The sequence below is a fragment of the Gekko japonicus genome, unplaced genomic scaffold (genome assembly GCF_001447785.1).
Source record: "Gekko japonicus isolate JY-2015 unplaced genomic scaffold, Gekko_japonicus_V1.1 scaffold44, whole genome shotgun sequence".
In the NCBI taxonomy this organism is placed as follows: Eukaryota; Metazoa; Chordata; class Lepidosauria; order Squamata; family Gekkonidae; genus Gekko; species Gekko japonicus.
In genome coordinates this window covers 641,568-668,337 of record NW_015174845.1, presented here as the reverse complement: position 1 = coordinate 668,337, position 26,770 = coordinate 641,568, and the positions used below count along the sequence as shown (strand labels likewise).

General features: G+C 47.1%; 1 protein-coding gene across 7 annotated transcripts in view; it reads right to left on the bottom strand.

Annotated features, from left to right (window-relative positions):
- Window positions 1-26,770, bottom strand: part of EVL (Enah/Vasp-like) — a 189,412-nt gene that overhangs the window by 34,378 nt on the left and 128,264 nt on the right. For all 7 annotated transcript variants that reach the window (XM_015424456.1, XM_015424458.1, XM_015424451.1 and 4 more), the window contains 2 exons: window positions 19,166-19,229; window positions 2,825-2,883 (listed from right to left, as the gene is read on the bottom strand). In XM_015424456.1, coding sequence (XP_015279942.1) covers window positions 2,825-2,883; window positions 19,166-19,229 — 123 coding nt within the window. The remainder of the gene's footprint in view (window positions 1-2,824; window positions 2,884-19,165; window positions 19,230-26,770) is intronic.

The following is a 26,770-nucleotide window of genomic DNA, read 5'->3' as shown; positions in this document are numbered from 1 at the left end:
TATCTTGTTGGTCTCTAAGGTGCTGGTCAGGCCGCACCTGGAGTATTGTGTGCAGTTCTGGAGGCCTCATTCCAAAAAGGATGTGGACAGAATGGAGCGAGTGCAGAGGAAAGCAACGAGGATGATTAGGGGCCTGAAGACCAAGCCCTATGAGGAAAGGCTGAGGGACTTGGGAATGTTCAGTCTGGAGAAGAGGAGGTTGACGGGGGACATGATTGCTCTCTTGAAGTATCTGAAGGGCTGTCACTTAGAGGAGGGCAGGGAGCTGTTTCTGTTGGCACCAGAGGAGAGGATTTGCAATCATGGGTTTAAATTAAGGGTGGGAAGGTACCGGCTGGATTTAGAATAAGAGTTGCTCAACAGTAGAATCAGCTGCCTAGGGAGGTGGCGAGCTTTCCCTTCACTGGCAGTCTTTAAGCATCAGCTGGACAAACACTAGACAGGGAGGCTCTAGGCTGATCCTGCATTGAGCAGGGGGTTAGACTAGATGGCCTGTCTGGCCCCTTCCAACTCCATGATTCTATGAGCTATTGGACTCGAATGTAACAGATGGTGGTTAGATTACTAGATCAACCCACAGAAGTCTATTTAACTTATAATGTAGCTGAAATTCTGTATGTTTCTAAGGAGAAACAGGAAAACAATACTGTTATAATACTGTGCAGTAATTAAACAAGACAGATGATAAAATAACTTTAGAATGAGAAAATGTTTTTGTTAATGCCGGTGCTGTTTTGTTTACAGAAAGCAGATCTCATTATAGAGGCTAAGGATGAGTGGCAGACCTCACGCTTTGGGAAAGGCGATAGTGGTGGTTCTTTAATTCATTTCTTAAGCTAAAATGCTTCCAAGTTTTGGGATCTTTTAGGAGCGGCTAACACAAAGCCACTTCGAAGGGGGAAGGTGGTCGATTTAACATAAAATCAAAGGCCTCCCTCCTCCACCCTTAGTTCTCCATTAGTGCTTTGTGACCTTCTACTCCCTTCACTTCTACATTCTCCCTCCTTGGTCAGCTTGTTGCTTCTCCCATGACTGCCCCGCTAGCAGTTCTGAACATGTGAGTCACCGCCTGGTCTCTGCTGTGTTTGTAGTAGAAAAGGGCAAGAGTCCAGTACAATGCTCCCTCTAAGCTGTGGAGTCCTGTGAACAAAAATTCTACTTTGTGAGCTACCAGCATTAAAGTTGTGAGCAGGCAGGTGATTTGGCTACCGCATAAATTAGTTTGCTCTGGAGCCATCCTTCCTGAGCTAAGACAAAAATGCGTGAGCCGGAGGGTAAAAAACTGTGAGCTAGCTCACGCTAACTCAGCTTAGAGGGAACACCGGTCCAGTAGCACTTTAAAGACTGACAAAATATGTGGCAAGGTATGAACTGCTGTGTTTGTAAGTGCCAGTTGTTTGTTAAGACAAGGACTTACTGCAGACAGTACTGGCCTTGATAGACTAGCCTTCTGACTCAGCATAAGGTGGCTTTGTGTGCTCAAATGCCTCCTTAATCCTTGCTCATGCTCTTTGTGACAAGTTTGCATTATAATGCAAGACAGAATGTGGAGGCTTCCGGTTTGGACTTCGCGAATGGCGGATGCATCTTCGGGACGCTCCCGAAGTCGTTTCGCCCACGCGCGGCAAAGGGGGGGAATCCGCACAAGCGGAGACCCTAAGGAGCCCCAGGCAGGGCGCTCCGATCCGGGGCGCGCAGGGGATGTGCCTCTTTCCCGATCGGATGGTCGGAAATTGAGGCTCGCCCCATGCCCCAATGGCCCTAGCCGCGGCAGTGCCCCGCATGGGGACTAGCGGAGCCGCCGGTCGTCACCGGGTGATTAAGCGGACGAGCGTTTAAAAGAAGATTTTCGGCTAAAACTGTGAGTTGCCAGTCGAAACGGGAGAAAAAGAACTGAGCGCGTTCCCCCCCTTTTTCGAAAAATCGCGAGGGATAGACCAGCCTTCTGACTCAGCACAAGGTGGCTTTGTGTGCTCAAATGCCTCCTTAATCCTTGCTCATGCTCTTTGCGACAAGTTTGCATTATAATGCAAGACAGAATGTGGAGGAGAGACAGAGACCGATTTCACACAAGAGCTGTGCTGCAGTCGCGCTTCCCTTTGCCCGGCTTCTATAGGCCAATTTCCCACTCGAAGCTGCGCGGCCACATTTTGACCCACGGCTTCACCTGATTTTCCCCGCAGTTTCGTGATCCTGTTTTTTGAGGATCACGAAACCGTGGGGAAAATCGGGCAAAGCCGTGAGTCAAAATGCGGCCACGCAGCTTCGAGTGGGAAATTGGCCTATAGAAGCCGGGCAAAGGGAAGCGCGACTGCAGCACAGCTCTTGTGTGAAATCGGTCAGAGAGTATACAGCTGTGGCAGAACAGCCCCACTTGGTGGTGGCTGGTTACCAGAGTGCTTCCCAGGGAACCCTGGGACCTAAGGGAGTTTCCCAGCAAGGAAAGGTATCTTCCCCTTTTCTTTCCATAACAAAAAACAACACAGATCCGGCATTCGTGTTACAGACCTACTGAAGCCAAAGACAACTGAGAGCTTTGGTTAGAGGCGTGAAAGGACCCCTTTAGCAACTGCTGAAATCTCACAACACACCGAGAGTTAAGGTTAAAGGTTCTGCACTTTAAACTTTCAGTTAAATCTTTGCAATTGCCCCTCTATGTTCCGTTATGCGTTTCCGTTAGTGTTTGACTGAAGCACTTTCAAACCGCAGAATAATCACATTGATACTCAACAGGCCAAACTGTTTCCATAAAAGCACAGGGAGCAGCCAGGAGTTAACAGAGACAAGCAGGCAGAAGGGCTGGACACAAAAGCATGTTACGTGCCTGTGGTAGAAGTTCTTCTTTCCAGGGATTCCTGGCGCTGCTGCTGCTCCATCGCTTGCCTAAAACAGAGGAAAAAAGAATTCGTCCAGTTTTATTTAATTCAATTCAATTCATTTTCAATTAATTATTCAAATTAATTCTGCCTTTTCTCCCTATTAGTTTATATAAGGCAAAGTGTGCCACCAAGCTGCAACTGACGCATGACAACCTCATGAAGTTCCACCTCACAGATTTTCCAAGGCGAGATGTGAGCAGAGGTGGCGTGCCATGGCCTTCCTCTGCACGGCAGCCCCAGGCTCCCTTGGTGGTCCCCGATCCAGTAACTAACCAGGGCCGATGCTGCTCAGCTTCTGACCTAAGCGGCTTTTGGGGCTGCTACTTTATAGAATCACAGAATCATAGAGTTGGAAGGGACCTCAAGGGTCATCTTGTCCAACCCCCTGCCCTATGCCGGAAATCCACAAATACCTTCCCCCCCACACCCACAGTGACCCCTATTCCACACCTAGAAGATGACAAAAAAACCAAACAACAACTCTCCAGGATCTCCAGGCGTGGAGAAAAGGTGCTTCATGACCCCAAAGTGATGATCAGCATTTCCCTGGCCATGTATCATACATTGCAAATAATTCAAGCCCACTTTGCTGGGGTGTGTGTAAGGAAATAGGCAGTTACATACACCGCCGGTACGATTGCCTGGAAGTAGCATCCTTCTGGGATAAAATAATAGAAGAAATAACGATCATAACCAAAATCAAGATTGACAAATCCCCGGAAGCTCTGCTTTTAAATCTTAGAGAGGAAAATGCTCTATCTAATACACAAAGGAAAAGAATCTCTCTATTACTATTTGCAGCCAAAACCACATTAGCAGCCACATGGAAATCCACGAGTAGGCTAAATGTAAACCTCTGGTACCAAAAGCTATGGAACCTTTATATAATGGAGAAAATCTCAGATACTCTGAAACAAAATCTATCTAGAGGTGGTCAGAATGACATTGTATGTATATGGTACTCCATACTAGTACATCTATCTACCAAAGAAACAGTACCTGATGTTATAAAAACTCTGCATCTATGGTAATTTTCAAACTTTATAATACCGACAAATTGTATGAAATGTATGAAGCCATTGAGAGCTGACTATGCTCATGCTTATCTTGTATATCTTTGCTGTTTACAAAAATGAATAAAAATTATCTGTTTAAAAAGAAAAGAAAGGGCCACAAGAACTAAGCACTGAGGCAACCCTTCCTGCCCTCCCTCTCATGATCTGCCTAAGTTCACAGAATCAGCACTGCTGTCAGATGACCATTTAGCCTCTGTTTGAAAACCTCCAAAGAAGGAGAGCCCACCACCTCCCAAGGAAGCCTGTTCCACTGAGGAACCGCTGTGTCTGGAAGTTATTCCTAAGGTTTAGCCAAAAATTCTTCGGATTTAATTTCAAGTCGTTGGTTCTGGTCCAACCTTCTGGGGCAATAGAAAACAACCCTGTACCATCTGCTAGATGACAGCCCTTCAAGTACTTGAAGATGGTTATCATATCACCTCTCAGTCGTCTCCTCTCCAGGCTAAACATACCCAGCTCCTTCAACCTTTCCTCATGGGACTTGGTCTCCAGACCCCTCACCATCTTCACTGGCCTCCTCTGGACATGTTCCAGCTTGTCTATATCCTTCTTAAACTGTGGTGCCCAAAACTGAACACAATACTCTAGGTGAGCTCTAACCAGAGCAGAGTAAAGCGATACCATCACTTTGCATGATCTGGGCACTATACTTCCATTGATATAGTCCAAAATCACATTTGCCTTTTTAGCTACCGCATCACACTGCTGGCTCATGGTGAGTGTATGGTCTACTAAGACCCCTAGATCCTTTTCGCACATACTACTGCCAGGACAAGTCTCCCCCATCCTATAATTAGCTCATATAATTTAACACATATCCATTTGACCAAATGCTCCCAAGAATGAGGGAGGTCACAATTTTAAAAAGCCAACACTTCCTGCACTGTTTGCCCAATTCATTTGCCCCTAAGCGGCTTTTAAGACCACCACTCCTGATGTAAGCCCATGTGGCAGCTCTGAGAGACAAAGGAAAAAAAGATATGTCATGTCATTAAGGTTGCCAGGTCCATTAGAGATGCTAGCGGGGGGGGATATTCTGGGAGCCGGAAGTGACATCGCATGGCATGCCTGTATCACCTGGCAGTGACGTAATCATGCTGGTGGCAGCACTCTGAATTTTGGCAAAACTCTATGGTAAAATCATCCTCAAAACATAGAGTTTTGCCCAAAAAACAGAGTGTCGCCCCTGGCGTGCCCACGTCTCTTCTGGGTGACATAGGTACATTGGACGACGTTGCTGTTGGCGGGGGATTTCCTCCCACTGGCCAATGGCTGGCAGCGGACAAGAGCTGACAAAACCTGGTAATCCCCTGCCCCCGACTGGGGAATGGCAACCCTCCACATCATAATATATATATGCACAATTACAGTTGTTAAGTTCGACATACTTATTAATAAACAATACACATTTGTTTATATTACTACAAATCACTTTACAGTGAATAACTACAATCTCTATCAGAGTTCCGATCTGCATGTGCTATGTAAAACTGTTCTGTGCTGCTGTGGCGTCGGCTTCCCATTTGGCTCAGTATAAAGCTCTCCTCTGTCTGCGTCAGGACGCAAGCTAAGAACATAAGAACATAAGAGAAGCCAATGTTGGATCAGGCCAATGGCCCATCCAGTCCAACACTCTGTCACACAGTGGGGCCAGGACACTACAAGCCCTCCCACTGTTACTCCCCCCAGCACCAAGAGAGAGCATGAGAGAGGGGGGAGGAGCGGCCCTCCAGGGGTGCCGGCAGGGCACTGTGCTGCGCTGTAGGGAGGAAAAGGCACCTGCGACCCCCCCCACAGAAAGTAAAAGGGGGTGACCTGGTGGAGGGGGGGCAGGACAGACAGAACAAGCTGGGTAAAAAACACAAAACACCCAGCAGTTGCCAGGCAGGGTATCTGGAGACTGCCCCAGGAAATAACAAATGGTTCAGGGGTGGGCATGCTTCCAACCCCCCCTCCCCAATATGATTACAGAAAAATGTTCCCCAGCTGCTTTTAAACGCAGACGACCGGATTTTCAGCTAACTTGTTTCCTTTGTGACTATTTGCATATCTCCTTAGAAATGATGGGGTGGGGGGGAAATTCAGCTCCAGTTGTCTGCTTTTTGCTCACAGCGGCTCAACGGTGGGGAGGAGCAGTTGTACCACCTGAAAACTACATTCAGATAAGGCAGTGAGACGCCGTAGTGACCTCGGAGTCACTACTAAATGGCAATAAAATGATGCAGACGGCTGATGCTGAGATGAAAAAATAGAAGAGTGGGTGCGGCATGAAATGCAGACAGAAATTTGTGAGACGATGTGAGATCATTGGCACAACGGTGAGAAATGCCAATGCAGATTGGACCAGAATAGAAACAACAACTGAACAAGGGAGAGAAAAAAATGTCCAGTGAAACTTTCCAAATCTGTATAGGTAGATCACGAGGTCCCAGATGCATTACGTCCCCGGTTGCATCCTAAAAGACACCTCTCTCCACAAGTAAAAAAACTGCTAAGCTTCTCCACATCAGTTCATTCTAATGGGAAGCCACCAGAAGTTTTTACAAGACGGGCGTGTACCTTAAAGCTGACGGCAGGTTTATCTTCCTATTAAAAACATTGAGAGATTGTTGTTATTCAATGTACTAGGATACATAAATGTGTACTGTTTATAAATAAGGATGAGTTGAAGTTAACGACTGTAATTATGTGTATATATATTGCAGTTTGTTGTTGGTTCCTTATATAAACTCAACATGTCATGTCAAGTTTGGCACTGGAGACTATGTCAAGAGAAATTGTATCTCAGGATCTTGTATTTGGAGCATTACCTACTTATAGAGTTCACACGTAGCAAAATATGACAGCAGGTTTCAAAAAGATCTACTTTTTGAAATCTGTTACCGGCCCAACCTCTCATTCTTTTCTCCAGAGCAAGGAAAATGATACAGGACAGATACACCAGTGGACAGTTAGGACTACACTGCAGTTTCCAGGAATACCCACCAGAGGGCCTTTCATATGCTAATCATGTTAAAGACTGATTGCTAACAGTTATAATCTGACCTCTCTTTGGTTAATTAAAAAGCAAAAGCTTGTGCTTTGAGCTTACATATTAATATGAACAATACACTAAAACTCCCTTTAGAAATTACATTAATATGTAGAAAAGAAGAATTTCCTTCTGTTTGTATTAAAGCAGACTGAGCAAAATATATGAAATGAAAATATTTTCAAAATACATGTCATGATCTGTTTTAATTAAAGCTTCTCCTGGATTCGAACAGAACCTTCTGATCTTTCCTACAAACAGAAAAATCCAATGATAAAAAAACACAACCTGGACATTCCTAATGCAAATTAATTAAAGCATTAATTTGGATAAGGAAAATTTCTAATAAAACACATAAGAAGAACATGAGAAAGTAAGAAATGCCCTGCTGGATCAGACGAGCGGTCCATCTAGAAGTCCAACTTCCTGTTTTACACAGTGGCCGAAACAGTTGCCCTGGAGGGCCCACAAGCAGGACACCAAGGCCTTCACATGATGCTGCCTCCTAGCACTGGTTTTCAGAGCTTTGCTTCCTCTGTAATCGGACATTGCCTTTATATATCTGATTTAGTGCCAGTGTGGTAGATGGTCACTGCTAGAGATGGGAAAGCCCGGAAAAAAACTGAAAAAATTTGGAAAAAACCCGTTTTTTTCCTGAAGCCTTTTTTGTTTTTTTTCCGAAAAATTGCAAAAATTGAAAAAAGAAAAAAAAATTGATTATGGAACGTTTTATTTTAACATGATGAATAAAATATTTTAAGACAAGGTGTTTAAATATTTTCCAAATCATTTCTAATATATATATATATATATGGTATCAGATTGATCTAATTTCTGTGCACTGAGGACAAGCAAGTCCTAGGTTACAAACTGAACTCTCCAATGCAAGAACAAGATGCATTTCTTCCTTTAGGAGGTGCTATTGTCACGAGAAAAGAAAAAGGTTTCAGTTTTGTTTTTGCATGTGGGCGGGTATTCTGTTTGTAATAACTGTTTGGATACACTATATTTTTAATATGCTAGTTGTGATAATTTCATGCCAAGTAAAAATGTCCGTAGTCATAGTTTATGTTCCTAAAGTAACAGAATGACTTTCAATCTAGAAAAGACAAAAGAAGTGCTAATGTAGCATTTTCCATTTTGCCGAAAATTTCCGTTTCCCCACGAAAAAAACTGGGAAAAAAAGGGTTTTTTTCTGAGCTTCAAAATTTCTGGAAATTTTACATCTCTAGTCACTGCTCAGGGTGTTTAGAATCCCAGTTAGGTCTAAGATAGAGGGGAGAACATTGGATTTGAAACAGGATTATGTGAAAATGACATTGACAAGGGTCAACTGATAACAGGAAGAAGAAGAAGAGATTGGATTTATACCCCGCCCTTCACTACCCAAAGGTGTCTCAGAGCGGTTTACAAACTCCTTTTCCTTCCCCTCCCCATAACAGACACCCTGTGAGGTAGGTGGGACTGAGAGAGCTCTTGGCAGAAACTGCTCTTTTATCAAGAATAGCTCTTATCAGAACCACGGCTTGCCCAAGGTCATCCAGCCAGGTGCAAATGGAGGAGTGGGGAATCAAACCCGGTTCTCCCAGATTAGAGTCTGCTCACTTAACCACTACACCAAACTGGCTCTCAGCTATCAGGAAGCTATCCTGGCTATCAGGAAGCTGATAACTTATGGGGAGCTTTAAGAACACTGAATTAGATACACTGAAAATCACGTAAGAGAGTCTTCTGCAGGATTCCACACAGCAGAACATCTACCTTTCCCCTGAAATGATCACTTCGGGCTAGTTGTTGGATCCCCAAGCATCGAGAATAAATCCACGTTTTCAAGAAAAGCAAAATTTATTTCAAAGCGTTGAAGACATACTCAAACACGTTCTTTGTTAGAACTGGGGATACACAGTTAGGTCAAGCATAATAAAGGAAATTCAAACAGATACAGATCCAATGAATAGCTTTCCCGCTGGCGGGCTAATGAAACGGTTGCGCGCCCAGTCCATGGGAACCAGGCAGAACATCAGACAAAACACAGGTGCAGTATTCATGGGAAAAGCAATAGGCAAGCATTACAGCATCTTCTCCCCCACACAACCTCCAGCAGTTATCTTTTGCATTCCAACGCAGGAGCAGGATGATAGAAACCAAGCCGGGTGCAACAGAGAAAGGATATGTACACAGAGGTCACAGAAAACAGAATGGCAGCTTGCTGACATACTGCCCCCCTTAAAATACACTTACAACACACCTCCCGGGTCGGGCGGGAGATCTCCCGGGCTGGGCGGGAGGCCTCCCGGTTTGTCCGGGAACCTTCTGTGGAAACTACGGATCAGGTAAGGGGCCCGAATATCCCCTTCTTCCACCCATTCGCGGTGCTGGGGACCGAAATCAACCCATTCGATAAGGTACCAGAGTTTACCACGTTTCACTTTACAATCAAGGATATCAGCGATCTCAAAATGTTCATCCCCTTCCAAAATGACAGGTGGAGGAGGAGTAACTGATGGCCTCCAGGGAGACGGGCCAGGATCCTTCTTCAACAGGCTCATGTGAAAAACAGAATGCAGAGCACGTAAATTCTTAGGCAAAACAACATCAACCGCCACATCATTTATGACTTTACGCACTTTGAATGGACCTATGAACTTCCACCCCAATTTCCTGCTAGGCCGCAGCATCTTAATGTTCTTGGTCGAGACATACACAAGATCCCCAGGTTTCAGATCAAACCCCACCACCCTACCCTTGTCTGCCTGGGTCTTGTAAGCAGCCTTGGCTGCGTCAAGTGTTTGGCATAACAGAGGCCATGCTTTTTGCAAGGACATACACCAGGTATCAGCATCCCCCACAGGACGTTGGCCCATCCCCTCCAAGAAAGGGAGGGGGGGGCTGTCGTAACCAGAGACAGCTTTATAAGGAGACATGCCTGTGGAGCTATGGACAGTATTATTATAACAATATTCAGCAAGAGGCAATAATTCACACCAATCATTCTGTTGATAATTAGTAAAACAACGCAAATATTGTTCCAGGGTCTGATTAACTCGTTCCGTTTGTCCGTCAGTTTCAGGATGATACGCGCTGCTGAGCCCTTGTTCCACCCCTAAAATGGAAAGAAGTTCCCTCCAAAACTTAGAAACAAATTGGGTCCCCCTGTCAGAAATTAATTTAGCAGGTAATTGATGAATTTTCACCACGTGAGACATAAACGATTTCGCCAACCTCTGAGCTGTAGGCAAGGAAGGAAAAGGCACAAAATGAGCTTGCTTAGAAAACAAATCAACAACCACCCAAATAACAGTGTTCCCTTTGCTCGCAGGGAGGTCAGTAATAAAGTCCATGGACACCACTTCCCACGGTCTCGATGGAGTAGGGAGTGGCTGCAGAAGACCAGGAGGCTTGCCCATCCTGGGTTTAGTTAAGGCACAGGTTTGGCAGGACCGAACAAACATCAAGAGGTCTTTGCGCATTTGTGGCCACCAGAACTGTCTGCGGATGAGTTGTAGAGATTTAACAAAACTCCAATGCCCTGCCAGTTTCGAACCATGAGCAGACTCCATCACCTCCCTCCTCATTGAAATAGGCACATACAGTTTGTCTCCAGAATAAATCAGACCTTCAGGGCTACGGACACAATCAGGCAACGTTGTCAGGGAGGCATCATCCTCAACAGTCAAAGCAGACAGATATTTTTGGACCCAGGCCCCCCCCCCCACAGGGAAAAGGGAAGGCGTAGTCTCATCAGAGTGGGGAATTGCCCGCGCTTGCGCCCTGGTGACCACGGCCCCCCCCAGATGGGAGGGGGAAAAAACAGAGTCCATGATGATCTCACGCTGACTGTCATGTTGTGGGAGGCGTGAAAGCGCGTCAGCCAGGGAATTAGCCGCCCCAGGGAAATGACGAAGAGTGAATCGAAACTTAGCAAAGAAGTCCGCCCAACGAAGTTGTTTAGCGTTGAGAGAACGGGGGGATTTCAGCATCTCCAAATTCTTATGGTCAGTCCAGACTTCAAATGGCAGTTGCGCCCCCTCCAACCACTGCCTCCACGTGGAGAGAGCCAGCCGGATTGCTGACGCCTCCTTTTCCCAAATCCCCCAGTTTCGTTCAGCGTCAGAAAACTTTTTAGACACAAATGCGAGGGGATGTAAACGACCATCCTCCCCCTCCTGCAAAATCGCGGCCCCCATTGCCACATCCGAGGCATCAGTTTGGACAATGAATTTCTTAGTTTCATCAGGGCGCGCCAGCACTGGCTCAGAGGTGAACATCAGTTTAAGTTTCTCAAAAGCCTCTGCGCAAGCAGGGGACCATTTAAGCGGGGCGCCTGGTTTCGTAGCATCAAACCCCTTTCCCTTGGTTTTGAGCAAATCAGTCAGGGGAAGGGCAATTTGAGCGAAATTCTGGATGAAATTTCTGTAAAAATTGGCAAATCCGAGGAACATTTGCAATTGTTTGCGGGTCCTGGGGGGCTCCCAGTCAAGTACAGCTTGAATTTTAGCAGGGTCCATTTCAACCGTCCCCCCAGAGATGCGATAGCCCAAAAAGTCAATGCATGTCTTGTGGAATTCACATTTTGACAGCTTTGCAAACAAGTGGTGTTCATAAAGTCGTTTAAGGACCTTGCGCACCAATTTAATATGCGACGGGAGGTCCTGAGAGTACAGCAACACATCATCAAGGTAAAGGACCACTCCCTTGAATAGAAACTCATGTAGGACCTCATTGATAAGGTTCATGAAGACCCCCGGAGCCCCTTGAAGGCCGAAGGGCATAACGAGGTACTCAAACTGCCCCAAAGGGGTATTAAATGCAGTCTTGCTTTCATCCCCCTCCCGGATGCGCACACGGAAATATGCATCCCGGAGGTCAAGTTTCGAGAAGATTTTGCCCTTGGTGGCCTCAGCTACCAAGTCCTTGATTAGCGGGAGGGGGTAAGCATTGGATAAAGAAACAGCATTCAGACCCCTATAATCAGTGCACAATCTGAGCCCCCCGTCTTTCTTCTTTCGGAAAAGTACAGGCGCGGCGAAAGGGGAGGAAGCCGGGCGAATGAAACCTCGGGCTAGGTTTTTATCAATAAAGTTCCGCAGTTCAACTTTCTCAGCCGGCCCCATCGCATAAATTTTACCTTTGGGCAATTTACAGTCAGGCAAAAGTTCAATAGCACAGTCAGTCGAGCGATGGGGGGGCAATTCGTTAGCTTCCTCTTCGCCAAACACTTTCGCCAAGTCTCTATACTCTCGAGGCAAAGAAGCTAACTCTTCCGGTTGCAAAGTGCCGCAGGGGAACTGCGCGGTCGGCTGGTCCCCCCACGAGTCCACCCAGCAGTGATTTACACACTTAGCCGACACAAACTTGACAACCCCTTCTTCCCACAAGATGTAAGGGTCATGGGTAAACAACCAGGGACTCCCCAGAACTAAGTCGAATTGCGATTTAGGGGTGACAATGAAGGATCTGGATTCCCAATGATCGCCCGCCCCCAGCCGCAAAGCCATAGTCTCGTGCGTACAAGGTTCCATGGGTGCCCCATCCATCTGGGTAAAAATGATGGGAGACTTCAAGGGGGCTATCCCCGCTTCCAGTGCCAACAACACTCTAGGGCTGATGAGATCCCTCCCACACCCAGAATCAATCAACGCTCTCACCCTAACGTGGGTTCCCAGGAGCGGATTCATTAATGAGACAGTCACGAAAAATAGGGAAGGGGTTTCTCTCACCACCTTGGGCGCAGCATTAGAATGGCCTTGTCGTTTTGCGCCTCTCACAACAGGCCGTTGTCGTTTTCCGCCGTTTCAGGCACCACCTCTTCTTCTGACTCGGCAGCAGACGGATCGTTCCCCTCCGAGCCTTGGGCCGCCTGCAAAGCTTTGGAGAAACGCGGTTTAGCCATTCCCTTCTTCCCCGTCAGCGGTGTCTTCGGGCTTGGAGTAGGCGGCTGTACTTTACGGCTGCCACAATCCACAGCGAAGTGCCCCTTCTCCCCGCACTTGAGACAGAGCCCCATCTTCATACGTAGTTCTCGTGCTGATTCCGACAGGCGTTGAGGCTTGGGTTTGGAGGCACCGGCAGCGGCGGGTCTGTTGGTCGTAGCAGCCAGGTCGAGTTTGATGGTGGTGAGCCGGTCTTCCGCATTTTCAGCTTCCTGGGTCCAGGCCATTAGGGAGACAGGGTTGACAGTTTTCAGAACCGTTTCTCGGATATCTGCGTTGAGACCCAAGCGATACATCTCAGCTAATATATGGTCAGGGTAGTCTCGGAGCTTTGCGGCTTGCTTGTGGAATTCCAGAGTGTACTCGCGAACCGACTTCTTGTTCTGGCGATAGGTGCGGAGAAACGCTTTAGCCCTTTGACTCGCGTTGACATCTTCAAATCTCGCCCGCAGCGCCCACATGAATGCTCGCAAATTCAAAAGTTCCGGACCGCGGTCATTGTGCAGTCCAACATACCATGTGGCGGCGTCTCCTTTCAGTCTTGCCGAGATGACATCAATAAGACCAGCTTCATTTCGGAACAGGTGTCGACTTTCTTCTACGAATTTATGCACCCTCACCGTGAAGAAAGCGAGTTCATCTGGGTTGCCGTCGAAGGTAGCCTCCAGTAGATCCTTGGGTCTGGGCCGTGGAGGCCTTACCAACGGGCCCAGCTGAGCCGGAACTCCCCTGGGAGGGAAACCCGGCACAACCGGTGGCCCCGCTGGCATTGGCCTCAGTGGTGGCGGCAGACCCGGCACCGGCGGACCCCCCGGCATCGGCTGTTGCACAGGCACTTGCTGAGGCGGTCTCACCGGCGGCTGGACAGGCACCTGCTGCGCGGGAACTCCCGGTGCTTGCAGCGGTGGTCCCATCAGCGGTTGAGCAGGCATCGGCGGCGTGGGCAATCCCGGTGCAGGAGCAACTTGTTGCTGCGCGGCGTGTGCGTCAAGGAAATTAGCCATTCTAACGTCCATCATTCCCGGCAGACCTTCCATCACATCCTGGAATGCCCGCAACAAGTCTCTCACCGAGTCTTCCAGTTCTGCTAGTCGTTCCCCGGTAGTTTCCTCCGGGATGGGGTCCCGAGGGCGGTAGTCCGGGGGTGGGTCATAGTCCTCTTCCGTTTGGAAGGCTCCGGTGCCCTCCTCATCTTCTGCGTGGCCTCGCGGTCCCGACGGCTCGAACATCCACTCCTCGAGGTCCTGCTTGGGACTCCCCTTCTCCGAGGTAGACCCCGGCTCCGGGAACAATCCCTTGTCAAACAGACTCTCACGTAATCCGCTCCCCCGACGGGAGTACACCTCACGGGTGCCCTGGGTGTTGTACATAGTCCAATCATCCTGCTGGTGAGTCTTCCGCGGACCCCATTGCGAAGGGGTCGGAGGCGGCCAAGACAGATGTGCAGGCAGGCGGGGAATCGCTCCCCCCACGGCACCCTCCATCGAGGCTGCAGTCGTGAACACCAAAGACGCGGAGGTTTGTGGGACCGATCCCGAGTCCCCCTCCGTGTTAGGTAGATTTCCCTCAATTCCGCTCATGATCTTGCCAGATTCGGAACGATAGGAAAAAGGGAGTTCTAACAATATGTTGGATCCCCAAGCATCGAGAATAAATCCACGTTTTCAAGAAAAGCAAAATTTATTTCAAAGCGTTGAAGACATACTCAAACACGTTCTTTGTTAGAACTGGGGATACACAGTTAGGTCAAGCATAATAAAGGAACTTCAAACAGATACAGATCCAATGAATAGCTTTCCCGCTGGCGGGCTAATGAAACGGTTGCACGCCCAGTCCATGGGAACCAGGCAGAACATCAGACAAAACACAGGTGCAGTATTCATGGGAAAAGCAATAGGCAAGCATTACAGCATCTTCTCCCCCACACAACCTCCAGCAGTTATCTTTTGCATTCCAACGCAGGAGCAGGATGATAGAAACCAAGCCGGGTGCAACAGAGAAAGGATATGTACACAGAGGTCACAGAAAACAGAATGGCAGCTTGCTGACACTAGTGAAGACATCAAAGAGGAAAAGAAATTAGGGTTTTGTCATCTGTGGCCCCCATTTATTTATTTATTATTTAAAACGTTTTGATGTTAAATATATGTTTATTTAGCTAATACATTGAAAACAATCATATATCTAATTCTGAACCTGAACATTGCGTGGATTGAAAAATCTACACAATGGGGTCAGGTACTAACAAGGGTCATTTCCTTGCAATGTGGGGTTTACCTCAAGATTGCACAACCACTGTCTATGCAAGTGTAGACAATAGTTAGTGTGAGCACCGATGGTGGTGAAGCAAAGGCACAGTGGAAGCCAGGGCAAGACTGAGAAGGAAGAAGGTGGGAGGAGGAGGAGTACGAAGAAGAAGAAGAAAAAGAAGAAGAAGAAAAGGAGGAGTGGGAGGAGTTTGGATTTATACCCCGCCCTTCACTACCTGAAGGAGTCTCAGAGCGGCTTACAATCTCCTTTCCCTTCCCCTTCCCACAGCCGACATCCTGTGAGTTAGGTGGGGCTGAAAGAGCTCTTTCGAGAACTGCTCCTGAGAAAACAACTCTGAAATAACTTGTGACTGACCCAAACTCACACCAGCAGCTGTATGTGGAGGAGTGGGGAATCAAATTCAGTTCTCCCAGATTAGAGTACGCGCTCTTAACCAATACACCAAACTGGCTCTAGACAAGTTCTAGGTACAGCTAAGCAAAATGAAGAAAAGTTACTGGCTAGTGACCTACAATCCTTGGAACATCTTGTCTTTACTGGTCATGTGGTGCCCCCATACTAGGGGTTACCTGCAAGCATACTTTGATATCATCCCCCTCTATCATCCCTCATTGCCCTGCATGCACAAGTGAACATGCTTCCTCAACCACCACCACACCACCACAACTCCAAACAAAGGAACAGCTCCCCTTTTCAGATCCTTCTGCACATGGGCTCCTAGGGCCTTAGCCAATCTGGGTGCCAGGTCCGGGAGCTCAAGCCCACCTGAACAGGGACCCTCCAATGGAAAGGTATTAACACAACAAAAAGCTAGCATGTTTTCCCTTTAGGTTGTAAATGACCCTCTCTACCCGGAGAACTGCATCTTTCCCATTCTCTGCCTGTCTCAGGGACGCCAGTGAACCTTTCCATCACCATAACTGTCACAGCATATCTTGCCCATCTGCCCCTCACTCACAAGGCCACCTTTCTCTCAGATGATTGTCAGGTCAGTAAAATCAATAAAAATGGCACAAGACAAAATTCTTAAAAAAAAAAAGAAGCCACCAGGAAATAAGCTTTAAAAAGAGAACCATAGACCCTCTAATTTTCTCTGGAAGGCTGTTCCACGAAACCAGATCAGCCACTGAAAAACGCCACCAGAGGGAAGCATCAGAATGTGTCTTTGCAGGGGTCAGAACAACTAAAGGCATTGCTGTGCTGACCAACCCTGCGGCATGGGCCCTGACCAGGAGAAGAAATATCTGTGTGGGCACCAGATCACAAAGGGTGCATGGCTTCAGTGGTTAACTGGCTAAAAGTGAACACATTGAAACTGAACCCTGAAAAGACAGAGGTAATGCTGGCTGGGAAGGTGGAGATCTTGAAGGACACTGTGCTCCCCACTTTTGATGGAGTTCGGCTGACTCCGTTAAGAGCCTTGGGGTTATACTGCACTCAACATTATTAATGGAGAAGCAAGTTAACGCATCGGATAAAAAAGGCTTCCTTCCAACTCAGCCTAGCCTGAAAGATGGCCCCTTATCTTGATACAGCTGATCTGGTAGGGTTGCCAGCCCTCAGGTATGGGCGGGGGTTCCTCCACTTCTAGGGGCTTCAATCTGCCCCCAGCCAGCGAAAGACCCGCCCCCAAGAGCGACCACCCATCCAGCCACCCCTCTCCCTCCCCTCCTGCCTGATTTAAAGGGTTTCACTGGGGGACCACCCACCCACTGGGGGACCACCCCCATCCCCGGAACACCCCCCCCAAATCCTCCCGCTGGAGTGATGAGGGGACCAGGCAACCCTATGATCTGGCCACCTGGATATACTCCACAGTAACACCGAGATTAGACTATTGCAACGCACTGTACACTGGTCTCTCCTCAAAATCAATTCAGAAACTCCAGCCAGTGCAAAATGCCACAACTCTGCTATTAACGGGTGCTAAATGGAGCATGCATATTGCTTCCATCCTGCAGGCACTTCGCTGGCTGCCCATCAGTTACTGGGCTCATTTTAAGGTATTAGCTATCACACACAAGGCCCTTCATGGCCTTGGATTCTCATACCTGCAAGATCGCCCTCCATGCCCCGCCATGACAGCTTTGGAGGAGGGTCTTCTGCAGGTGCCACCCTGTGAAAGGGCAAAATCAACAACTGCCCACACATGTGCCTTGTCTACTGTGGCCCCTACCCTGTGGAATGGCCTACCCGAGGAGTTCGGGAAGGCTCCCACTCTCCTGGCTTTCTGCAAACTATGCAAAACTGAATTATTCAAGAGGACTTTTCTGCGCAGGCAACAGAGTTGCACTGTGCTGAATTATTCACAAAGTCACTTAGAAAAATGATTAGAGACTGTGCTCTATGCCACTGTGTATAGCTCATTGAAACTAGGATCCTACTACGGAAATTTTGCATTATTTAATGTGTCATGTTAATACTTATGCTTTGCTTCAGTTCCGTTTTTAGACTTCTGGTTGGTTCTACGACCCTAATTCTATTGCATTACTGAATGTTCCATCCATCAATGATGAAGATGAAGAAGAAGTGGGTTTATACCGCACCCTTCACTCGGAGTGGCTTACAATCTCCTTTCCCTTCCCCTCCTCACAACAGACACCCTGTGAGGTAGGTGGGGCTGAGAGAGCTCTGAGGGAACTGCTCTTGAGAGAACAGCTCCGAGAGAAGTGTGACTGACCCAAGGTCACCCTGCTGGCTGCATGTGGAGGAGCGGGGAATCAAACCCAGTTCTCCAGATTAGAGTCCGCCACTCTTAACCACTATACCACAGCTGGCTCTCTGCACACCACTCGCTCTGTGTAATCCACCTTGTGTCCAAGTGAGAAAGGAGGACTATAAATAATGTAAATAAAATAAAATTGGAATCAGAATTCAGTAGGCAACCAATGCAAGGACGGCAAAATAGATTTAATATGGTCATGCTGCCAACCCTGAACAAAGATGGGCTGCTTGCACTACTGCAGTTTCTGAATAATCTACCAGGGCAGAACTACACAGAGCATGTTACAATAGTCAAGCCTTGAGGCTACTGCTGCATGGATCAGCATGGCCAGATTGGCAGCCTCCAGATAGGGGGGATGATTATGGGCCATGCACAGTTGGTAAGACACATTTTTGGCCACCGCAGATGCCCGCTTCCCAAATAACAGAGCTGGGTCCAACAGGACTCCCAAGCCCTTCATGGATTCTACCGACAAAAGCTGGATCCCATTTAACACGAGGAGAAGATCCCCACCAAAGCAGATGCCTTTCTGACCAAGCATCCCCTCCATCTTGCCAGGATTTTATTTGAAAGGCTGTTGATACTAATCAAGGTTTATAGTGGAATCTTAAACAGACTTGTACCCTTCTAAGTTCAATGACGTCAATGGACCTAAAAGGCTGCAACTATTTAGGGACTGCACTGTCAGTCACAGGCATGGATTCAAAGGGCCACACAGTGAACTACATGCATTCCACGTGAAGCCCTAAAATGAGAGGAGGGCTCTTCAAAAACAAACCCAAAACATTGCCTTGTACTGAGATGTATCTTGACTGTAGGCCAAAACCACAGTTATGAAGATTGCTACTACATGAACGTCTAGCTGTGGAACAGCATTTCATACCGCTGAATTGCACTGAGGGAGATAGAATACCATGATTCACAATTGTTATTTGTTGATTTGGATCAACATAGCGAATTGCACATTCTGCCAGAACCCTGGTATGATTTTAATGGATCAGGTCTGCAGAAAACAATAGGCAAGCTTACAGCTGACTTCCATAGGATAAAATTTGTAGCCATGCTGTCAAGTCTGATTATTCTTCAGTTGTTGAACCATAACTTTTTTGTAGAATTCCACATCCTCATGTTAATTTCCTGATGGCTTGAGGGGGGACTTGAGGTTTTCATAATTAGCAACAGCTGTTTGTTTTATTAAAATATTACTTCAAAACCGCATTCCCCCCCCCCTGAAGATTTTGGCTTCTTACCTTCTCTGAACTTCCATTTCATCTGGAGAAGGTCCATTTTGAACCTGGCGTTGGGTTGTTGGACCTGGAAAATATTAAAATAGCAACACCATTATTATTACTGCAAATGAATAACAATATTCGTAAAGTATGCTGAAAAACAAGAGGCTATTCAAGGACAAATTTAAGAAGATTACAAGCAATAACAACAACGGTGGCCAACCATGATAGACTGAATCTTCATCACTGCAAGATGTTAGACTAGGTGTTCTTAATGTCTGTTTTGACGGACTAAATGAGCTAAAATGTTCCACAGTCTCTAACAGATGCTAATACGAAGACAAGCACTGTGGGAAAGGCTTGAGTTCAAGGGGGGACCTACGTGTTATAACGAAAAAAAGTCTTGCACTTACCTGTAACTGTTTTTCATTGAGCTGTCACTGTGCAGTCCCACATGGGAACTGCGCAGGCATGTAGGCCTGTTGACAGAAGATTTTCTAGCTAGCCTAGTAACAGAGCAGGAGGAGCCCCCTCCCAATTGGAGCTGTTAGAGCTGTTTTCCCACCCAACCATCATGTGCTCCAGAGAGGAGGAGGAGATTGGATTTATACCCTGCCCTTCACTACCCAGAGGAGACTCAGAGGGGCTTACAAACTCCTTTCCCTTCCCCTCCCCACAACAGACACCCTGTGAGGTAGGTGGGGCTGAGAGAGCTCTGACAGAAACTGCTCTTTTTCAAGAACAGCTGTGCCAGAACTATGGCTTGCCCAAGGTCATCCAGCAGGTGCAAGTGGAGGAGTGGGGAATCAAACCCGGTTCTCCCAGTTTAGAGTCTGCGCACTTAACTACTACACCAAACTAGCTCTCCACCACATTCTTCCTCAGTTCTCCTGAGCTGCCGCTATGAGTTAGAGAGATTAAAAAAAAATTAACAATAGACAAATAGCTCACAGCCAGGTAGGAGAGAGGGATGTGTGCCTGCACAACTTGATGAACAACAGTTACTAGTAAGTGCAACACTGTTTTCATCACTGAAGTTATTGAGCTGTGCCGTTTCCCTAGACACTGTTGAAGATCACTGAAATGTCCTTATACCTGGGAGAGACGTATGGCTGTTATTCTTTCCACAGTGGGCGTCTTCTGCTGCAGTTACTTTCGGTTTGGAGGTTTATGGACACTATGTATGGAATTACAGAAGAGCCTACTGTTAGTTTTGAACATGTTCCTTTCATAATGTGGCGGGGATGGAGGACGGTGTTTCCCAAATAGCTTTTGCCATTTCAAGAATTCCTTCCAGGATTCGAAAGGCTACAGTCCCTGGAGTATTGGGGTAGAGTCAGCCTAGGATCTTTTCTCGGGGTTTATTATCCGAAGATGTGATTTGGATATCCAATGATTGTGCCATCTGGACCATCTGTTCTGAGTAAAGACCTATGTCCTCACTTGATGACACTGGGTTATGGTCCCTGATGGTGTAATCAGGGGATGGTTCCAAAGCCACACTGGAGCTGGCTATGGATCTGTGTTCTTTCTCATCCTCAGAACCATAAGCGATCGGTCCTGAACGGGGGGTCTAGTACACAGGTGTCTGCGGCCATTCCATCATCTGACCCTTCGGTTCCATGCATAGTTCTGATGCTTCCAACCATCCTGGCCGGCACTGAGGAGAGTGGCAGCAAGGATATTGTTGTCACAGTCCCGGATGAGCCCACTGAGAAGGTCTTGGGACGTTATCTGCAGGCATCTTGACTGCTAGTGCCAGTTCGCACACCAATGGGGACCATGTCAACAATGGTTTTTGGAACTGGTTCCTTCGGTTCCTTCTAATCATATTTCTTCGGTTCTGGGTGCTTGGCCAATTCTGTAGAACTGGATCAATGAGATTTATGTTTCAACTTCAACCTGTGTTTCTTCAGTGGTGGTTCCGAAGACGACTTGGTCAGAGCATTCTTGGGCATCTTGGAACATCTATGGTTCTGGTCCAACCTTGGAACTGAGTGGGTCGAGACCACTGATGGAGGGCGAGAAACATGGTGGGAAACCAGGTTGGGAGCCGAGAAAACAGGCTGTCGTACCATGGCAGATGTTTTTGCTGCTGGGTTAGCCAATGTAGAGAGAGCCTTTTCCTATAAAGCAGCTTTTAGTTGGGAGGCGCGGCTGGCCCTGGCTTTCGGAGTAAACTGCCGGCAGATTTTACAAGCCGATACATTATGGCTCTCACCCAAACACAACAGACAAACGAAGCGCTCATCTGTTCTTGTAATCTTTGTTGAACAAGACATCTTTTTCTTTTTTGAGAGTGAGAGAAAATGAGCAGCTAACTAAGAAGGGTTCTCCTCCAGCAGTGGCAAAGAGAGAACTGAGGGAGTGGGGTGAGTGCGGGGGGGGGGGCTTGGAGGACATGACCACTGGGCAGGAAAACGGCTCCAGCTGGGAGGGGCTCCTCCTGCTCTGTTACTAGGCCAGCTAGAAAAATCTTCTGGCGGCTGGCTTGTGCAGTGCCCATGTGGGACTGCACAGGACAATGATGATAAACCTGGAGTTTCCCAGCCTCCTCAAAAGGCAAATGAAATGGTGGAGAACACCCCTTTGTTGATGCATATGAGTGGGTTATTGACTTCTTCTTATTTGTAATGAGGTTGTCATGAGGTGGTTCTAATTGTTTAACCTCGGCTTAAATTGCGTTGTAACCTGCCTCTCCTCCTTTGGAGACAGGCTAGCTAAAAGCATCATAAAATGAATAAATATATTGTGGGAGAGAACTGGTAGGCAGAGGAAGATCTTTAATGCTGCACTACTTTCCTCTCCAAATGCTTCCCCGGACCTTCTTAATAGTTTAACCCTTTCTCAGCCCAGGTCCAAACATTGATGTAAGTCCAGCTGAAGTGAAAACAAGCTTGGGAACCTTTCCGGGATGGAAATCAGTAGCCAAAAGAAGGGCTAGGCACTCACTCTTCCTTCTGGAGTCTCCATTAGAAATGGCTCCTCTGCCCCTGCACTCGTCTTGCCTCAGCATCTATAAATTTGGGAGTATGTGTTTGACAAGGCATTGGGTCACTCTGCCCTCATACTCTTGGCCAGTGGGGGCCCCTATACTTTACCTATATAATAAGTGTTCTGTGAGGCTAAGATGGGTCCAGCTGCTCACACATCTGTGCCAGATGTTGCTGATATCTAATTTGGTTCCATGCCCAATCAATTTACAATTGGTGACCCTAATAAATCTTTTTATTCTACACACCAACGTCCTAGAGACTGTGAAAGTGCTTGAGGAGGCTCACAAAATAAAACAAGCATAAAACTATTAAGATTAACAACCATTCCAAACCAACCAACAAAACGGATCAGCACAAAACATCTGGCATGCTAAATGATGTTCACAACAGTCCTCAGACTAGAAATGGATTGTGAAAACAATATAAAAGACTGAACTCCCAGTTAAAACCTGGAGAAAAAGAGATATTTTGGCCCAGTACCTAAAACAGAGTAGAGTAGGTGCCAGGTGAGCATCTAGCAGGAAGGTATTCCACAGATGAGGCACCACCACTGAAAATGCTCTGACCCTGGTTGTCACATATGTTGGACATGTTTGATAAGAATGATTGCTGTCCATTCCAAAATCTCTTCTCACCTAATAATTTAACTTCATTACCTCCCTTTCCCCATTTAGCATTCCCATACAATCCAAACCATCTCACCAAATGCTTAAATTGTTGAACATAAGGATACAATGAGCTTCTCTTCTCCCTTTTTGCTTTCCCCATATACATTTTCCTCCCTTTAACTTTTGGTACCACTACAGGCCTCAGCTACTGCTGCCTTAACAGCCTACCTGCCCCATTTCTTCCTGTCTGAACTCCCCACTAAAAGTCTCCCTAGCCTCCCCACTTCAACTTTTCTGTCTTCATAGCCTGTCCTGTACTCTGTCCATCAGTGTCTACCCTAGATGTAAATGTGAGAAGGCCTGCAGTGAATTCTATGGAATAAAACAACCAGGCCGCAATATGAACACAGTAGAAATGGAGTAAAAACGTGTTCCTCACTCCAGACATCAGGTTTACAAGGGCAGCAGAAATGTTTAGCCCCATCCCAACATTGTCTCAGTGTGCACCAATGTTCCCTCTAAGCTGTGGAGTCCTGCCATAAAATCCGACAATCAATCGAAGTGAAAGTGACATGCAATGTAGAGGGGAGTTTCTGTTCCAGCTGGGTTTCGTAAGACAGCGGAGCAAATGCCAGATGCAGATTGGGCCTTTGTCTCCTTATGTAGGAGGGATTAGGATAAGGTATGCCCCCAAAAGAACCAGCTGGTGGCAGCTAGACATTTTTGTAAGGAAAGACACACTCCCAGAGGCTTCCTTCCTTCCCTTCCTTCCCCCTCCTTTACTTTCTTCCATATAAACGAATGTCTGCCATACTCCTATGTGGGAATTAAAAAGCACTGCACTTAGGGACAGCTTTATAGACTTTAGTGCAGTATACAACTAGCATGGCACTGCAGTTAGGGAGTCGGACAAGGATCTGAGAGACCCAGGTTCAAATCCCCACTCTGCCATGGAAGCTGGCTGGGTGACCTTGGACCTATTGCACAGTCTCAGCCTAATGTATCTCACAGGGCTGTTGTGAATATGAAACGGAGGAAAGAAAAACATGTAAGCTACTTTGGGTCCCCACTGGTGAGGGTGGGAGGGTATAAATGAAGGAAATAAATTACTAACCGGCGCAGACACAACTCTGACAACAGGAAACTCTGCTTCCAGTATTAGGAGATTCCTGTGCAGGGAATTCAGGCATGTGTTTTGAAAAACACCTTTTGTGGGCATCTCTGCAATACATAGTTACCCCTGGCATAAACATTTTGTCCATCACAGCAGAAATTTTGCTAGTTTTTAAGAGAAGAGTGTGGCAAGACCATGAGAAACTGACACAACGATCCAGGAGAAGAATTCAAGGCCATTTTCAAAGATCTTTAGTAAAAAGGGCTCTTCCTCTCATTATGACGGCCAAATCAATAAAACGGGAAGTACTACAATGCAAATATTGCATTGCCGGTACTAGCCATAGCTAGCAGGTGCTACTACTTAGCCTGTTCTAAGGTCCTCATGGCCCATGGCCAATGTTCCCTCTAAGCTGTGTAGTCCTGTGCGCAGAAATTCTACTTTGTGAGCGACTGGCGTCAAAGTTGTGAGCTATTTGGCTACTGCACAAATTAGTTTGCTCTGGAGCCCTCCTTCCTGAGCTAAGACAAAAATCTGTGAGCCGGAGGCTGAAAAACTGTGAGCTAGCTCACACTAACTCAGCTTAGAGGGAACACTGCCCATGGCTACAGGGTACTGCTCTGTCCGGGTACGTGGAGTTCAATCCAGAAGATTATTTTTAGCAGCAGTCAGGTTTCACATACACATGACTTGTCCGAGGTAGGGTCAGACACTTGCTGCAGTAGAACTGACTACCCGTTACATGGAAACGCATTCAAGTGAACCCTGATGGGGTTGTTTACAATGAAAAAGTGATTGGGGAGAGTGGAAATATAGGGAAAACATAGAGCTGAAAGGGACCCCAAGGGATCTAGTCCAACCCCGTGCACAATAAAGGAAATTCGCAGCTGCTGGATGACTTTGGGCAAGCCATAGTTCTGCCAGAGCTGTTCTCTCAAGGACAGTTCTGGAAAGAGCTCTCTCAGCCCCACCTACCTCACAGGGTGTCTGCTGTGGGGAGGGAAAGAAGTTTGTAAGCCGCTCTGAGACTCTGAGTGAAGGGCGGGGTATAAATCCAATCTCTTTTCTTCTTCTCCCCCCCAAGGGGCTTCCCCCGCCCATTCTCTTGTGGGGTAGGCCAATTGGGGAAGTTTGTGTGGAGAAGAGAGCAAGTGGAAAGGGCTTTTTCCTTCTCCTTGCTGCTTTTCCCATCTGACTCCTGACTTCTTTGCGCTGTACCTCTGCATGCTGACTCCTTTATTTGCAACACCCCCTCCCACTTTCAGACTGGGATATAAGAAAATCTACATTCCAGTTTGTATCTGATGAAGGGAACGATGACTCCTGAAAGCCCCTACGCCAAAAACCTTATTGGAATCTGAGGCACTATTGGACTTGAATCTAGCTATTCTCCCATCTAAAAGTCTCTTCTACCCAGAACACCTTGTCATAGACTAACAAATAGAATAAAAGGCCTGTGTGGCATTGCGGTTCAGTTATTCAAAGCCAGCTCTCGAGATTCCTGCTCTATTTTAATGTAACAGGAGTGACCTGCATATAATCGGTTGGCACGATTCTGTGTGCTATTAAAGCATGAGCAATAGCGGCAATTAGTAACCACACCGAGAGATCTTCTGGGGTTGCTATGTGACCTGTCTCCTACCGTGACAGTTTTTTGGGAACTAGCCCAGAAGGCTAACTTTTGCTGCTGAAAATAATGATCGGGGAGGAGGTGGGTGGTTATCCCCCCACCCACCCAGGCTATTCTCTTTTCTTCTTTCTTTGCAGTGGAGCCTTTGGCAATTCATTCAGGAATTATATCGCTACTGGCTGCGTTGTAATAAAAACCCCTGGATTTCGCAGAAGCATCCTATGACTCAGCCGTGGGCATATTTTTGGGAACACTGATACCGGAAAGATGCTATATTAAGTTTTGTGGCGTCTTTTAGCTGATGACAATTAGTCAGAGCGTATCCTGGGCTGGAGAACTTGAGGGCCGCTTTCATGCTGGCGCCTGCTGGCGCTGCTTTATCCACTGGCTTTGGGAGATGCTCATAGGCTTTATGACCAAGTCACGTCGCCACTGTACAATAGCTAACCAAAGACTGCCTGGCTCACGTCAAGACTCCCAAGGTCACCTGTAAACTTAGCTCTTTGGTACCGGAACAGTCCTGATATTTGACTACACCTGTGCTACCCGAAGGGCATTATATTTTTTTTCTATGTGGAATGAATTATTTACTGAAAGTCTCTTTATTCCTCCCCCCCCCCTTCTAGGGAACTTGGAACAGCCTTATCCCATCCAACAGATTTGCTCATCCTTCTCATCCGTAATGATAGGTGCCAATAACCATCTCATGCAAACCCCTGTGATATGTGAGAAAGCTTTGGGCTGGACCCACTTATAGTTTTTCTGCTAAAGAAAGTGGCAGGAGGACTTCTTTTTAATGGCTGAAAAGGCTACGTTGGAGATTGTGAGCCCCCACGTGGACAGATGGCATGCAGGGTGGGGGTTACAAAGAGGGGAGTATTCAGGCAGTAGCAAGCATAAAAGCTGATAGTATCCAGGTGTGTGGGTTTTTTTTTAAGGACTCCTAGTTCCCCACTCCAAGGAAACACCAGGCATTGGCTTCATGCTGTCTCCAAAGTGGGCAACCGATGAACAATGCACAGTTGGGTTAGGGTAGAAGGAGAGGACTGGCCTTGGAGAACTCAGAATGGGTTCCAGAGCCAAAGGAGCTGCTCCTTTTGGATGGATGGCGCCAGGGGTCATTTCGTAGAAAAATAGGTGCAGGAGCTCATTAGCATAACTCATTAGCATAACTTATTTCCATATGCCACACCCCCTGACATCACCGGAAGTGTGTCAGAAGCAACACCCACCGCTCAGGCTCCACTGGACTGTTTTGGATTGCTAGCTATGGGGGGG